Source organism: Eulemur rufifrons, chromosome 19, assembly GCF_041146395.1.
Source record: "Eulemur rufifrons isolate Redbay chromosome 19, OSU_ERuf_1, whole genome shotgun sequence".
Taxonomy (NCBI): domain Eukaryota; kingdom Metazoa; phylum Chordata; class Mammalia; order Primates; family Lemuridae; genus Eulemur; species Eulemur rufifrons.
Genome location: NC_091001.1, coordinates 48258729 through 48275335, shown reverse-complemented (window position 1 = coordinate 48275335; position 16607 = coordinate 48258729). Strand labels below are relative to the sequence as shown.

At 55.0% G+C, this 16607-nt stretch overlaps 1 protein-coding gene across 1 annotated transcript; it reads right to left on the bottom strand.

Annotated features, from left to right (window-relative positions):
• Window positions 1-762: 762 nt before the first annotated feature.
• On the bottom strand, window positions 763-8054 carry SFTPB (surfactant protein B). The gene is made up of 10 exons (XM_069494775.1): window positions 7994-8054; window positions 7551-7678; window positions 7245-7316; window positions 6767-6892; window positions 5542-5757; window positions 5299-5385; window positions 2551-2734; window positions 2274-2434; window positions 1340-1420; window positions 763-825 (listed from the first exon to the last, which is right to left on the bottom strand). Exons 1-10 carry the CDS (start codon window positions 8052-8054, stop codon window positions 763-765), a joined length of 1179 nt encoding a protein of 392 aa, XP_069350876.1.
• Between the last annotated feature and the right edge of the window lie 8553 nt (window positions 8055-16607).

The following is a 16607-nucleotide window of genomic DNA, read 5'->3' as shown; positions in this document are numbered from 1 at the left end:
CCTCAGATGGAAGAGGTGACCTGTGTGTGAGCTCCAGCTGTAGCCCTTGCCCCTAGATGTGGCCTGGCCATGGCACCTGCTAAATTTTTTTAAAAAGAGCGAACAAATGAATACACGGCTGTCATGTTAGGGGCTGGCGCTGAGCAGAATTGTAACAGTGGACCAAGTTTGCTCTTAAGGTCACTTCACGCCCACTGTTGCTGTGTCCTTCCCTCTCAGGGGCGTTTCCCGGCCCCCAGGTACCTGGTCACAGAGGCTGCATCTGACCCACCCCTCCATCCTGAGGTGCCACCTCTGACTTAGAAAATGACAGTCAGGGAGAGAAACATGTCTCAGGGGGTTGGAGTCTGATGACGGTGGAGTTCCTGGCATCTGAGCGGGAGAAGCTTTGGGCAGCAAAGTGTGATTTCCCCTGAGCTCCAGCAACGGTTAGCTTCGGTGTCAAATCCTGACTGTCAGGGAGTCCCGAGGGTAAGCTGTGAGGCCGAGGGCTGGGACAGGGCGAGGGGAGCTGGGAGTCAGGCCTGGCACTCAGGGTGACAGGGATGCTGAGAGGGGAGTGCTCAGGGTCCCAGAAGAGGTGCTTTCCTGACGGTGCCGCCAGAGACACTCAGAAAGCTGTCCATGGAGGGAGGCTGCAACAGCCACAGGAGCGGCCACCTCTTCCTGCTTGGGAACAGAGGGCCTCCCGCCCTGTTGGGTCATGACTTGCCCCCTTCCCCCCAGTTGGGGCCTGGACTCACCTGGACGGCTGAGTTCTCCTTAGAAGTGGGGGCTGAAGAGACACTGGAGAGGGCTGGATGAGGTTGCACACGCCCCCAGGGCCTGCACAGGGACAGCATTGGGCCAGAGTCACCCTCAGCTCACCATTCCCAGCTCTGAGGGGGACCTGGGGGCTCCTCCGGGAAGGGGCAGCTCTCACCCCACTTGCTGCCTAGTGGGCACTCTTGGGGTGACCTCATAGACCCCTGAGGCCCCAGGCCTTGGGGGTTTAGAGCCTGAGGAGGTGGGATGTTTGCCCCAGAACACTTTGTAACCCCCACCCCCCACGCACACACTGGCCGTGATCACAGCACCATCCCATAGAGCAATCAAACTACACACCTTAGGCCGTCCCTCCCTTCCCATCCTCTTCCTCTTCCTTTCTGTTATGACTTCCCCTCAGCCCCTCAGACTGCCTTTTGTACGCGGAAACAGTGAGGGCCCTCCCCGTCTGGGCCGCCCACCTAGAGCTGCCCCGACCCAGGGCGGCCGGGCCTCCCGTCATCATGGCGCAAAGAGGGTGGGGGCTCTGGGAGCCAAGGGAAGTCCCAGGACGAGCTGGGAGGGCTGGGTGTACCTGGCAGGTGGCGTGGGCGTCCTGTCCCCTGGACGCCAGGGCCAGCAGCTGGGGCGTGTGCTGCTCCACAAATTGCTCGCACTGAGGAAAGACAGACACGGCTTGGGGTGGACCAGGCCCGTTACAGCAGTCCTGGCCTCTCCACCTCTCTGGATCACTCAGCGCCCCCTCCTGACTCGTGTCTAGGTCCCGCCCTCAGCCCCTGGGCTGCAAGTAAAACCTTTAACAAGCCGGAGCCGGTTGGCATGGAAGACTTCCCGCAGAAAAGCCAGTACGCTGGAGATGGAGGGTCTTAAAACTCCATCAGAGGGGTAGAATCCTAGCCACCACCTCCCCTCCCCCTAAATTTCAGTTCTAGAAGGAATCTTAAAGTTCATCTGGTCCTTGAGATCTGATGTGAGCAGGGAGGACCGTGCAGAAAGCTGCCCCCGGGACAGTGTTGGCCGGCTGGCCTCAGCACACCGTCTTGCTTTAGGAAGGGAATTTCCTGTCACTGACTCTGAGTATTGGCAGGGGTCCTGGGACCTTCAGGTCTTGTCCCTTTGCAGGTGGGTCTGTCCCGAGTGAGTCACACCTTGAAGAGGGAGGGGGCAGGAAAAGGACCAAGACCCCAGGGAGGCCAGGCCCTGCCGTGGCTCCAGGCAGCCCTGGCATTATTCACCTCCTGGTCATACCCAGGCCTGTGGGACTCGGCGGGGGCTTATTCAGCCCTTGAGGGGGACCTGCTGGTCCTCTGGAACCCACAGCTCCAGAGGCGACCTCTGACCCTTAGCAGGTCTTGCCTTAAGTTATAGTCCCGCCGTCGTCTGACCCATGTGCTTTTTGCCTGTCTGGGCTTCAGTCCGGCCACCCTGTGTCTCTGGCTGCAAAGCCTCTCCTGGGCTCAGCCCTCCACCATGAATAGACCACAAGTCCCTCTGTTCCCGCTCCGCACCTTCTGCCTGTCCAGCCAGGAGCCGAGGCAGGCCTGGCGCATTGCCTGTGGCATGGCCTGCTCGCTGCTGTTCCTGGCCTGGGTGGCCACAGACATGCAGAGGCGGCACTCAGAGTCTTGCGGCAGCCATTCTCCTGGCAGGGACCCCAGAGCGGCGAGGGCTATAGAGAAAACAGTCAGGGCTGCCCTGCAGGCGAGTTTGGCTCCTGTCGTGCAGGGCCAGGGCAGGGGGAGGAGGAGAGTGGGCAGTGGGCCAAGGTGAGGGCAGCAGGCTTACCTGGACCAGCGCTGTCCTCGCTGGAGCACCGGAGGACGAGGCCGCAGACCAGCTGGGGCACCACACGGCCCAGCAGCGCGTCCAGGAGGATGACAGTGTAGCGCTCGGCCAGGCACTGGCAGATGCCGCCCACCACCAGGGGTACCACGTGGCATACCTGGGCCACAGCCACGGCCAGCACACCCTGGGGCAAGGGCAGAGAGAGGGCAGCATGGGACCTTCCCTCGGCAAAGCCGTATAAATTCCCTCATTCCCTTCTAGGAGGGAGAGTAAGGCTGTTTATGGACTAGGACACTGAGGATCAGAGAGGCCAGGGGACTAGGGGGACTCACCCGGAGTCACTGAGTGCAGGAGCCGGCCATGGGCCTGGGTCTCCAAAGGCTGCACACTGGCTGGAAGCATGGCTAGCCCAGAAAGGTGGGCCTCACCAAGGCCACATGGCAGCCTGGCCAGAGCTAGGACCGGAAGTTGCGTCTTCTCCCTCCTGACCCAGGGCTTGCTCCACTTTCCCACAGGTGGGTCAGCTCCTATCTGACTCCTATCTGACTCCCACAACATGTCCCTGGTTTTATTTTTATTTATTTATTTATTTATTTTGAGACAGTCTCACTCTGGTGCCTGGGCTAGAGTACCGTGGCGTCAGTCTAGCTCACAGCAACCTCAAACTCCTGAGCTCAAGCGATCCTCCTGCCTCAGCCTCCCAGAGTGCTAGGATTACGGGTGTGAGCCACTGTGCTTGGCCCAGGTCCCTGGGGAAGCCAGCAGTTTCCCCACCACACCCTGCGTCCAGACATAGCCTCCGAGCTGAAAGGCCAGGAGAGAGGTAGCCAGCTCACGGCTCTTTCCTTCACCCCATCACCCCTTCACACATGCGCCAGGCCACCCTGCTCCTCCTGTGGCCCCAGCTGGCCCCAGTGCTGGGAGGGGGAGGTAAGAGCAGGGCCAGGGAAGTGAGTGTACTTCTCCTTGTGTGATATGCCCAGTGGGGGCACTGCACCGATTGTAGGCTGGGCCTGCCCGCCCCACTAGGGCTTCACTCCTGCACTGTCCTCTCTCCTGCCCTCACTGACCCACCCCACCCCCTCTGCTCACCTTCCCTGAGAAACTTCTTGACATGTCAGTACTTGCTGCTCTACTTCCCCCTCCCAATCTCCACTGGGGCTTCTGCCCCTACCGCTCCTCCAAAACCGCTGTCAAGGTCACCACTACCTCTCTCTGGCCAAACCCATGCATCATGTCTTGCCTGGCTTGATCTCTGGGCCCAGGTGAACGCCCTCCTCCTCGAAATGCTCTCCTCCCTGTCTTCCCTTGGTTTCCGTGGTTCCCACCTCGCTGGCTGCTCCTCCCCAGGCTCCTTGGCTGTGAGTCCCTTTGCGGACTCCTTCCCACCCTGCCCACTCTCTGTCCCTTGGGTTTCAATCTGGCCCACAAGCCAGAGACTCTCTGAGATCGCCAGATGGACCTTCCCTCAAGGCTTGGCTTTCAGCCACCTGCTGACTCCCCTCTCCTCCTGCACGGCCCCCAGACACCCGGAACTCCGCAGGGCCAGGAGAGATCTCTGTTTTTCTGCTTGAACCTGTTTCTTCTCAAGTTGCCCGGTCTCCGCTGCCGCCCTTACCAGAGAGCCAGCTGCAGCCGCAGTCTGTAGGTGTCATTGCTGATTCCTCCTTGTCCTCACTCCCCAGGCCCATCCGTCCCCAGGTGCTGGCCAGCCCACCTCCCCAAAGTGTCCCCAGCACCTCCCTGAGCTCTGTCCCTGCCTCCAGTGCCCATCACTGCGGTTTCTGAGGAATCTCCTCATGGATGTCCTGCTTTCATGCTTGCCTCCCACCCGCCCCTCCATTTGTCAAACAGCAGGAGAGTGATCTCCCCGCTGCCCAAACCCTGCAATCTCCGTCGACTGCATTCAGAATAAAGCCCGATGTTTCTTAACTGGGCTTGGAAAGCCCGCTGTCCCTCGGCCGGGCAGCGCACTGGCTCCCCCTTCAAGCCTGCGGAGCTCACTCTGGATGGAGGCCGTGGCCGTCAGGGCTTTGTTGTCCTCTTGGTCTCAGCTTGATCGTCACCTCCTCAGAGACCCTGCCTGACCCAGCAGCCTAATACCTCTCCACCTGGCCGTCCCCTCATCCCGTGTGAATCCTCTGCTCCGTGCTCACGGCCACCTGGAGACTCCCAACTACGTGCAGGCCTGGGGCAGGCAGGGGCCTTGGTGCCCCCGTGAGCCCTGGGTGCCCCGTGGCCTGCACGATCCCATTCGGAAGGGGGGGGGGCAGGGCGTCTCCTCATTTGGGCCCCGTTTGAGGACAGGGTGTCCCTGGGCTGGTGGGGCATCGGGTGATGGCCACCACAGGTCTGCAAGATGCCAAGTTCGACACAGGCAGGGATGGGGAGTCTATCTGTGGAAATTCTCCTTTTGAAAAATTAAAGCATATTTCTTACAGAGACAGCTGAGGATTCTTCTCCCTCAGATGGTGAGCTGCCGGAGGACAAGGCTGGCTGTCACCCATTTTTGTACTCTGGCACCTGGCACAGTGCCTGCCATATAGCAGGGGCTTAATGTTTGTTGAATGAACTCTCGGCCTGGCACCAGCAGGCCTGAGCCTGGGCCTCGGGGTCCCTTGTGTGGGGTGATGCACAGCGGCTCCCCTCCCAACTCCTGGCAGCCAGCTGGGCCCGACAGGGGTGTGAGCTGGGGGGACTGGAGCTGCTGGGGATGCTGCAAGCTCCATGTGGCCCTGGACGCCTCACCTTGGGAATCACGGCTTGGACCCGCTTGATCAGAGTCTTGCAGAGCCAGCAGAAGGGGAGAGGGATGGGGAACTGCTCGGAGAGATCCTGGGGGGAGAGTGGGGTGGAGGCCTGGCTGGGCGCTGGGAGAAGCGTCCTCGAGGCTCTGCCTCCCCTGCCTCCTCCCTTTCTCTCCCTCCTGCCTTAGGCCCTTCCCAGGGCCTGTGAGGGATCCCACCACCTGGCTGTCGGCGCCTCCCTCACCTGTGTGTGAGGCCCCGGCCTCGCCCGGAGGGCCCCAGGCAGCACGGGGAGGACCAGCTGGCTCAGCAGAGGGTCTGGCATCCCCAGCTCCTGCTCCAGTGTCCCCAGCTCCTGCTCCAGTGTCCCCAGCTCCCCCTCCGGTGTCCCCAGCTCCTGTTTTGGCTCCGGCTGCCTGGGTGTGCACAAGCTCAGGTGCTCACAGATGGCCTTTGGGTTCTAGGGCACAGTGCAGGGTGTGGGTGTTAGGTTCTGGGCAGGAGCCCCAGCCCTGCTCAGGCTGGCCCAAGGGCTCAGGGCCCGGGGCCACTAGAATGGGAGGCGAAGAGCAGGTGGGGATGCTGTGGTTTAGAGCTCCATGGGGGGACAAAAGGCGGAGATGGGGTTGTGTGGGATTAGGGGGCAGGTGGCCGGGAAAATGTGTGAATGAAGGTGAGCATATATGTTTATGAGAATGGATAAGCATGTAAGCATGTGTGTGTGAGAGTGTGCAGGCCCACCGTGTGCACCCGAGCAGGTGGGGCTCCGATCCTGGTGCCTGGCCGAAGGGCACTTAGTTTCCTGGGCCCATTGTGGGCAGGGTGTGTACATGTGTGGCCAGTTGGGGTGCTGTGTGTTTGTGTGTGCGTGTGTGTGTAGGGCTGGGGTGCTGTGTGTGTGTGTGTGTGTGTGTGTGTGTAGGGCTGGGGTGCTGTGTGTGTGTGTGCATGTGTGTGTGTAGGGCTGGGGTGCTGTGTGTGTGTGTGTGTGTGTGTGTGTAGGGCTGGGTGCTGTGTGTGTGTGTGTGTGTGTGTAGGGCTGGGGTGCTGTGTGTGTTTGTGTGTGTGTAGGGCTGGGGTGCTGTGTGTGTTTGTGTGTGTGTAGGGCTGGGGTGCTGTGTGTGTGTGTGTGTGTGTGTAGGGCTGGGTGCTGTGTGTGTGTGTGTGTGTGTGTGTGTGTAGGGCTGGGGTGCTGTGTGTGTTTGTGTGTGTGTAGGGCTGGGGTGCTGTGTGTTTGTGTGTGTGTAGGGCTGGGGTGCTGTGTGTTTGTGTGTGTGTAGGGCTGGGGTGCTGTGTGTGTTTGTGTGTGTGTAGGGCTGGGGTGCTGTGTGTGTGTGTGTGTGTAGGGCTGGGGTGCTGTGTGTTTGTGTGTGTGTGTGTAGGACTGGGGTGCCCTGTGGGGGTCACTCTGGGTGCCGTGGGCTTGGGGCCTGCGTGGGGAGTCAGGCAAGGGCAAGCTCTTGGCTCACGATCTGGCTCTGGAAGTAGTCGATGACCAGGGGGAAGTAGACATCGAGCACATGGCGGCACTGGGGCACCAGCAGCTTCAAGGGGAGGACGTCACACTCCTGTTCCAGAAACTTCCGAGTTTTGTTCTGGGAAGGTAGAGATGGGGCTGTCAGCCTGGCTTCTCTGTGATCTACCCCTGCCAGAGTCCCTGGACGCAGGGCCACCACCAGGGCAGGCCGGCCCCTCTCCCTGGGCACCGGCATTCAGAGTGCTGAGGAGTCAAATAGGCCCCTGGGCACATGTAGGCCCCTCAGCCCCCCAGGAAAGACTGTCTCTGGCTGTGCTGCTGAGCTCAGGCCCTGGAGGAACCTGGGGTCCCCAGCAAAGCCAGGCCTCACCCTCAGCCGGCAAGAAGCCCCTTCAGGGGGCTCACCCCTCCCCTGCTCTGTCCCTCATCTCTTGGACCCCAAGCTTCACCCAGCATCAGGGCCTCATCACCTGGAAAATGGCCTCCTTGGTCATCTTAGTGAGGATGTGGACGATGTCCTCGCACTCTTGGCACAGGTCGTCCTGGGGAGGGGCCCCAAGGTGGGGTCACATGAGGCGGGGCATGCTCTCAGCTCCAGTGGCAGGCTCTCTCAGGCAGGGGCTGCCAGGACACTACCCCATCCCCCCCACCTTATCCCATCTCATCTCACCCCATCCCTCCACATGGGAGCTCCAATCCCCTCAGGCTCATCCAGAGCCCACCCAGCACCCTCCAACCCAGGCCCCCAGTTGCCATTCACCCTTGGTGGTACTCACGGCTCCCACGTGTCCCCAGACCTCCTGCAGGCAGTGCCCCAGGGCTCTGCACTGCAACGCTTGCTCCAGGCTTTGGCACCAAAACTCGGGGCCCTGGGCACAGGCCAGGGATGGGGCAGCCCAGACAGCTGCAGTTTGGGGCCAGAGCAACCTTAGCCAGAATCCAGGCTACACACCGGGCATCCTGACTCCACCTAACCTCTAAACCCAATTATCCTGGGAGTGCACGGCCATTAGAGATGCTGGAGTCAGGCAGCTCTGGTTCCCCCTGTTTCCAGTACCCACCGCCTACGTGACCTTGGACAAGCCCTGAAGCCTCTCTGAGCCCCGGCTGCCTTGTCTTTAAGATGAGGATCATGTATGGACTTGGGGTAACACCTGGCACAGAGTGGGTGCTCTGTAAGTGGCAGGGCTGCCTGTGACAGGGAGGCTGGGGGACTCACCAGTGCCCAGGCCATAGAATGTGGGCAGCAGCAGCCACAGCAGCAGGTGTGACTTGGCCATGACACCTCGGAAGCCTGGGTACCTGCTTGGGGTAGGGGCCTTTATAGCTGGGGGTGGAGCCCGGGGGCAGGGCTCTGGTGGAACAGCAGGGACTCTGTGTTTGCCTTTGCCCCGGAGAGCCCTCCATCGGCTTTGATCCTGCCTCTTCCCAGCAGGGACACTCCTGCCCGCCCTGCCCCTGTCCTGGCTGATGGCCATTCCTGCTCCCCTTGCCCCCTGCCCTAACTCCTACAGCTTCCTCCACCCATGGGGCTTTAGGGCATCGATACCTGGTCCCCATCTCTCTGGGCTGTGGGAGGGGAGCTGAGGCGGGTGACCCCCTCCCGCACCCAGTCCTCCGGCCTCCTCCACTCTTGGGCAATGCTGTTAAGAGCTTCCCGCCTGGCTCTTGACCTAGAGCAAGTGCCGGAAGGGCAAACCCAGGACCCTCCAGGGCCACCTACGTCCCACCTCCTCTTTACCTTTTTCCCTAGAAAAATCCTCCGGTTCTATGAACACATGATTGGCATTAGTCAGAAGAGCATTTATATGAAACAAAGAGTGAACAAAATGCCCCGAGAGTCTGAGACAAGGATGTGGGGGCTGAGATTTCTGTGGCCCCAGAGTGCCTTTCAGACAGCCCCATCCTGTGGATACTGCCTGTGTCCCCTGGGGGCCCCTCCAGGACAAGGGCTGGGGCACAGCTTATGGTGCAGCAGAAAGAAAGTCTGCAGTCGCAGAGGCTCTTAATCCAGATGCCACAGGGCAGGGCACACGGGAGGAAAAGCTCATAGGCTGATGGGGGACAGAGGGTGCCCCAGGTAGAGGGAGCAGAGCATTCGCTTACTGCCGCCATCCCAGCGCTAGTGATGGATTTTCCTGATTACCGCGGGAGCCCTCTCCCTAGTGAGGCTCGAAGGCCTCTCTACTCCAGTGCTCATGGGGTGGGCAGGGCAGGAATGAGTCCCGTGATAAAAAGAGTTGTACATGAGATAGTTAAGTGAGACACTCAAGGTTACCCAAGGATTCTCGTAGCTTCTATTGGCCTCAAGCACTCATCAGTACAACAAACACAGCTGCCATCATTGGCGTCCGCCAAGAGTGTGTGAAAATGCATTAGTGAAGGCTGAGGACCCAGTGACTTGCATAGGTGGGACAGGAACATGCTGGTAATTTAGCGAGTGTTACATAAGTAAGCAGAGTGGTGTCTGGTTTGGATACAACCAGGACAGGCTGAGCAGGAGAGTGAGGATTTGCCGATGGCCGCCTCCAGGGGAGCACTGGTCAGAGTAGTCCAACCCTCCGGCCTCCGTGGCTTCACACATACAGGTTTCTTTTGTATTAGGACCACAGTGCCAAAAAAGCAGGTTGGCTTTGGGTGGGGAGAGCCCGTTCCACCCAGTCATTCAGGGGCTCAGGCTCCTCCCTCTGCTTGCTTGGAGGGCTGGGAGTCCTCCTCTGAGTCCTTTGCATTTGGCCTGCAGGGGACAGAGAGAGAAAGGAAGATGACAAGGGAGGTCTTAGGAACCAGGCCTGGGAGTGCTGTCCATTATTTCTGCCCTCTCAGTCCAATCACATGCCTCAGTTAAGCCCGGGGAAGGCTGGGAAACTCGATGTTCCTGCGTGCCCGGGAGGAAAGGGAAATGGTGTTGGTGGACACCGAGCACCGTCTCATAACCATAACACTGAACGCAAAACTAAGTGTTTATGTGGGGTTTTTCTAGATAGTGGCTCTTCTATCAGCTCCTCAAAGGTGGATTGGTATTTCCAGCCTGTTGAGAGCTGCCATCCAAGACCACAAATAAAAGAAACACAAAAAGCCAGCTGTGACAGGACTTCCCTGGCCCTGCAGGGGTGAGGGTGTCCTGGCTCCTGGTCCCTGGGATGGGCAGTCCCCTCCTGGGTCCCCTTGCTGCAATGCCACCCTCACCATACAGTCTGATCACAACTGGGCTTCCCGTGGGGCGTGACTGCAGGGAGAGCCCACACGGGTCTGCCCATGCAGGTGCTGTCCTCCTGGCCCATCTATTTCTCATTGTAAATGAGTAAAAAAACACCCTGAAGAAAAAAACAAGAGCATTCAGATAGCTACTTCAGGGCCTGGGAGCTTGATCAACTTGAGTTTATTTACAGGAGATGGGTCCCCTCTTGGTATGACATTTCTGAGGGCTGGTTCCTTGTGACCAAACACAGAAGACATGCATCCTGCCTGACATTTTGACTTCGGGTCTACACAGGTCCACACTGCCGAAGTCTGCTCCCTCCCACCCCCAATAACCCTGCCTAGAAAGCAACTCACCCCATTCCTGCAAAGGGAAGTCCCACAGACCACCTCCTTCCATCCCCCTGGCCAGAGCTGTTTGGGCCAGGGGGAGACACCAGACCCAAAGGGAATCAATGATAGACTTGGCTGAGCCAGTTGGATTGTTGAATTGGAGATGAGCGCGAGGCAGCTGCTTGTGGGGGTGAAGAGTCAACGTCCAGTTAATGGTGCATCACAAAGAGGATCCTGGACCACTCAGTGCAAAGTGGCCTGGAGCAAATTCAAACCACACTTCACACCTCCTAGGATGGCTGTTATGAAAAAACAGAAAATAGAAAGCATTAGAGAGGATGTGGAGAATTTGGAACCCTAATGCTTTGCTGCTGAGAATGTAAAACGGTGCCGTCATTGGAAACAGTAAAACCCATGTGGAAAGCAGTTTGTGCAAAACAATTTCTCAAATGATTGGACATCAGATTCCCTTAAGACCCAGCAGTTCCACTACTAGTTGTGTAAATATCCAAGAGAAATGAAAACAAGGACTGGAAGAGACATTTTCATGTCCGTGTTCATAGCAGCATTCTTCACAATAACCAAAAAGTAGAAACAACTTGTGTCCATCAGCAGATGAATGGGTGACCCAAACACGGGATATACATGCAAGGGAATATTCAGTCTTTTTTTTTTTTTTTTTTTTTTTTTGAGACAGAGTCTCACTCTGTTGCCCAGGCTAGAGTGAGTGCCGTGGCATCAGCCTTGCTCACAGCAACCTCAAACTCCTGAGCTCAAGCGATCCTCCTGTCTCAGCCTCCCGAGTAGCTGGGACTACAGGCATGCGCCACCATGCCCGGCTAATTTTTTTCTATATATATTTTTAGCTGTCCATATAATTTCTTTCTATTTTTAGTAGAGGTGGGGTCTCGCTCTTGCTCAGGCTGGTCTCGAACTCCTGAGCTCAAACGATCCGCCCACCTCGGCCTCCCAGAGTGCTAGGATTACAGGCGTGAGCCACCGCGCCCGGCCATATTCAGTCTTAAAAAGAGAGGAAATTCTGACACATGCTACCACATGGATGAATCTTGAAAACATGATACTCAGTGAAATAAGCCAGTCACACATGAACAAATATTCTATGACTCCACTTATACGAGGTGCCCAGAGGAGTCAAGCTCACAGAGATAGAAAGTAGATTAAAGGTTACCAGGGGCCGGAGAGAAGGGAGTGGGAATAATTGTTTAATGGGTGTAGAGTTTCTATCTGGGATGATGAAAGTTCTGAGCTGGGGGTGGTGGCTCACAGAGGTAGTCCCAGTGACTCCTAAGGCTAAGGCAGGAGGATGGCTTGAGCCCAGAAGTTCAAGTTCAGCCTGGGCAACATAGCGGGATTCTGCTCTAAAAAAAAAGTTCTGGAGACGGACAGCAGTGATGGTTACACAACAGCGTGAGTGTACCTAATGTTACTGGATTGTGCACTTAAAGTGGTTAGGTTGGTAAATATTACCTTATGTATATTTGTATACTTTACCACAATTAAAAAAGGGGGATGGGGTGTAGGGGGTGGGGGTGGGGAGAGACAAGTCAAGTTGGGAGTGGAGGAGAATCTTGTTTTTCTTTCTGACTGTGGAGAATGTGGAACTTGAGAGAACTAAGGCTGGGTGGGACAAAAGGGGATCAGGGAACTGTTGTTACAGGATTTATATTAAAATCTCCTTTATATCCTTTGAGAAATGCAGTGAAGTGGGACCTCTTTTAGTCCTTTTGTTACAGTTCGAGCTGCACTTCCCTGACGCTGCTCCGGGCTGAGCTTCAGGGCCCATGAGTTTCCTCCCCTCTGCCACCCCCACTTGTTATATTTGAGTGTATTTGAATGTTGTTTCTGTTTTTAGGGTGGAACCCCTGGGAAACACAGGCCAATGCACCCAGGAGGCCTCACGTAGCCTTTCCTAGCACAGTCGCTTTTTTCTGTCTTGCTTTCTTTCCGTGAGCAATAATTGCACCAGGGATAAAGCTCCTTGGCTGCAATATTGCCGCTGAGCACAGCCATCTTGCTTGCTTTCAAAAGAGGGAATTTCTCCATGGGATGGGGAAGGGAGGTAGGGCACTTGGCAAGGAAACTTAGAATTTATAAAGAGCTTTCACTCATTTATTCCTTTGGCAAAAAAATGGTTAAAAAGCTGGGAGTTGGGACAACAGTGGTCACTGCCCTGGTGGACTTAAAATCTGTAGGGTAGGCCGGGCGCGGTGGCTCACGCCTGTAATCCTAGCTCTCTGGGAGGCCGAGGTGGGCGGATCGTTTGAGCTCAGGAGTTCGAGACCAGCCTGAGCAAGAGCGAGACCCCATCTCTACTAAAAATAGAAAGAAATTATATGGACAGCTAAAAATATATATACAAAAAATTAGCCGGGCATGGTGGTGCATGCCTGTAGTCCCAGCTACTCGGGAGGCTGAGGCAGTAGGATCGCTTGAGCCCAGGAGTTTGAGGTTGCTGTGAGCTAGGCTGACGCCACGGCACTCACTCTAGCCTGGGCAACAGAGTGAGACTCTGTCTCAAAAAAAAAAAAAAAAAAAAAAAAAAAAAAAAATCTGTAGGGTGGGGGGAAGGACTAGTCATCAGAGTGGGGCACCATTGTGATATTGTGAAATACATATTTCGTCTTTATTCTGTTTCCTGGTGTGAAACTTCTAAAATCCTTTGAATGTCCAAAGTGCTATTATTTTGTATGCTAATGTAGACTGATAGCTTCAGGGTGGGACTGGTCACAGGAAAGACCAATGCATGATTAGAAGGCCCAACTTTGGGGAGGGGAGAAGAGGTGAAGGTCAAGTTGATCATCAATGGCTAATAGTGTAATCAAACATGCCTCTGTAATGACGCCTCCATCAAAAACCCAAGAGGACTGGGTTCAGGGAGCTTCTGGGCAGCTGAACACGTGGAGGTTCCTGGAGGGTGGAACCTCCGTGCCCCTTCCCCCATACCTTGCCCTATGCATTTCTTCATCTGTATCCTTTGTAAAATCCTTTATACTAAACTGATAAACATGTTTCCCTGAGTTCTGTGAGCAGCTTTAGCAAATTAATCGAACACAAAGAGGGGATTGTTGGAACCCCAACTTGAAGCTGGTTGGTCAGAAGTTCCAGAGGCCTGGACTTTTGACTAGCGTCCAGGTAGATAGTGTCAGAGTTGAGTTAGAGGATGCCCAGCTGTAACAGAGGTAAAGATCTGAAAAAGGGCAAAATGTTTTACCACTTGTCTCATTAAAACCCCCACCCTTTTTGGGAATTAAAACCTGCATTCCTGCCCTGGGCCAATAATCAAAGGGGCAGGAAAATGTTCTTTGCTCTTCTTTTTCTATTAATAGTATCTTAAACCACAGAAGATGGCTCAACAGCCAGATCATCTTCACCAGAGATAAGGTCGACCAAACCCACCAACTATAAATGAGTAACAATAGCCCAAGGCCACGACATGTGATTCTGGTCACATAGACCCAAGCCTAACCTCTCAAAACCCCCCTTAAAAAGCCCTGTATTTCTGCTTAAAGGCAGGACAGTGGTCTTTTAAGATACTAATCTGCCACCCTTCTCATTTGCCAGCAAAGTAATAACCTTCTCTTTCCTTTTCCACAAGCCACTCATCCTAGTTCTTTATTCTCACTGATTCGGCCTTGGGAACAAGTGCCAAAGGGGGAAAAGTACCAAACTTTCAGTAACATAGCTGGTGTCTGCCTCTTGGCGTGTGGGGAAAAACCCCCACATTTGGTCACGGAAGTCTTCTGTGTGGATGACTGTGGTGGTGATGTAATAACAGAGGTACAGTTTGGAAAAAGGACAAGGAAATGTTTTACGAGTTCTCTCTCTAAAATCCCCACCCTTTTGGGGAATTAAAACCCTGCACTCCTTCTCCCAGACCAGTAATCAAAGGGACAGGAAAATGTTCTTTGCTGTTTGTTTTCTAGTGTCTTAAATCACAGGAGATAGCTTAAAAGAATTGTCTGGACAAGGGTCACAGACTGCTGTCACTGGAGATAAGGGTGACCCAAACCACCAATTATAGTTAAACATGTGATGCTGGTCACGTAGACCCAAGCCCAATGGCTGAAAATCCCCCTTTCAAAAAGCCCCGTATTTCTGCCTAAAGCCAGGATGGCAGTCTCTGAGACGCTAGTCCACTGCCCTCCCTATTTGCTGACAAATTAATAAACTTCTCTTTCCTTTTCCTCAAACCACTTGTCCTCATTCTTCATTCTCATTGATTCGGCCTTGGGGACAGGTATCAAACTTTTGGTAACAGTGTGAGAGCAGAGGAAAAATGTAGTTTGAGACTTTTTCCCCTCAAAAAACCCACTCAGGCCTTGGAGGGGCAGGAGGAGACTCTGGGGAGGATGGGACAGCTCAGCAGGGATTGGCCTGGTCACCTGGGGGGCTGGGACTGATGCGAAAGAGTCCAGGCAGAGGGAACAGCTCACACACAGGCCTGGAACGGAGTGTGCAGGGGCGGTGCAGGGGGCATTTTGTCCTCGTGTGATGAAGGAGATAACTGAGGCCCCACTTCACAAACAGAGGGCTCAGGATGGTGGGGAGCTTAGGAGGGAGTAATGGCCCACCCCAAATCTCCTGCTCCCAGAATGGCTCTGACACTGAACATCTATGGGTATCGGGATTATTTTTTTTTCCTCCCTCTGTCTCCCCGGGGTCGGCTGGACTCTGTTGAGAGCAGCCAACAGGAGAATTTGGTGGTGTTGATGTTGACCTTTCTCACACCCCCATTCCCCTCTTCTTTATCCTGCTGTTGCAGATTGAATTTTTTCCTCCAAAAGATACGTTGAGGTCCTAACCCTTGGCTTCTGTGAATGTGACCTTATTGTTACCTAAAGTTTGGTACTTGTCCCTGTGGTTGAACAAAGAATGAGGACAAAGCGGTTTGAGGAAAAAGAAAGAGAAGTTTATTAATTTGCTGGCAAATGAGGAGGATGGCAGACTCTCCTCTTTAAGGCCCATCATCCTCCCATTAAGCAGAAATGCAGAGCTTTTAAATAAAGTTTTCAACTTCGGGCTATTGCTGTTTAACCATGGTTGGTGGTCATGGTTGGCCTTATCTCCTGTGAAGGTGTCCTCATACCCTTTGCCCGGCCAACTCTGTTGAGCCATCTCCTGTGGTTTAAAACAAAGAACATTCCTTTGTCCCTCTGATTACTGGCCCTGGGCAGGAATGCAGGTTTTAATTCCCCAAAAACGTGGAAGGGTGGCTAAAAGAGACAACTTGTAGCACATTTTGCCCTTTTTCAGGACCTTACTTCTGTTACATTATTGGAAATGAGCCTTTGCAGGTGTAATCAAGTTAAGATGCAGTCATTAGGGTGGGCCCTGACCCAGTGACTGGTGTCCTTACAAGAAAGGGAAATTTGGACACAGACAGAGTGCCATGTGACCACACAGGCAGAGACTGGAGTGATGCAGCTGTAAGACAAGGAGCACCAAGGAGCACCAAGGATTTCTGGGAGCCACTGGAAGGTGGAAGAGGCAGAGACGGACTCTTCCCTGGAGCCTGCAGAGGGAGCATGGCCCTGTCCACATGGTGCTTTCAGACTCCTGGCCTCCAGAACAGTTAGAGAACTCATTTCTGTTGTTTTTAGCCACCCAATTTGTGGTCATTTGTTCTGGCAGCCCTGGGAAACTAATACAGCTGCCACCACATTTCCTGTTCGTCCTTATTTCCCCTTCCCCACACTGGGACATAAGCCCCTACTTTCCAAACTCAAATTGGACACTGTACAAGGCAAGCACAGTTTGAGTCACTGTTGCTGTGTGTGAGTTCTGTGACCAAAGGATGTGACCACAGCAGAGGCCCTGAGGAAGATCTAGGTTTTGTATCTCGGTGCAGCACAGGCTCTGGGAAAGTGTACAAAGTGGGTGACAGGTGGCTTCAGCATCAAGACTGTCCTATCAGTATCTGTCAGGGGTCCCTTCCCTCAGGGCCCTGACAAAAGCTCATCTACTGTCCTCCCTGCCAGGAATGCCCTTTCCCTCCATGCCCAACTGGACACTCCCTGCACGGAGGAAATGTGCCTGTCTTGCTCAGTGCTGGGAACACAGCGGCTGCCTAACTAACCAACTGCCATTCCCTCTTTCTTCCTTGCTAATGGGACCCAAATTTTGCCCAGGTTTCAGGTGTTTGGAGAGCTGATTCTGTGTCCCAGCCCTGGGGACACACAATGATCATTATCCCCTTTGCCAGTAATGATGTTGGGTGGGCCTGTGTTCATGTTCTGGTCAACCAGACCAGACGGAAGTCTGCTGGGGGAGCATGAAGG

Bases quoted from the DNA above. Each gene is read 5' to 3' on its own strand.
- SFTPB (XM_069494775.1), bottom strand. From the start codon at position 8,054: ATGGCCAAGTCACACCTGCTGCTGTGGCTGCTGCTGCCCACATTCTAT. The intron at 7,679-7,993 runs GTGAGTCCCCCA...CCCAAACTGCAG, and splicing joins ATTCTATGGCCTGGGCACTG to CTGTCTGGGCTGCCCCATCC. The intron at 7,317-7,550 runs GTGAGTACCACC...GCCCCTCCCCAG, and splicing joins TCTGGGGACACGTGGGAGCC to GACGACCTGTGCCAAGAGTG.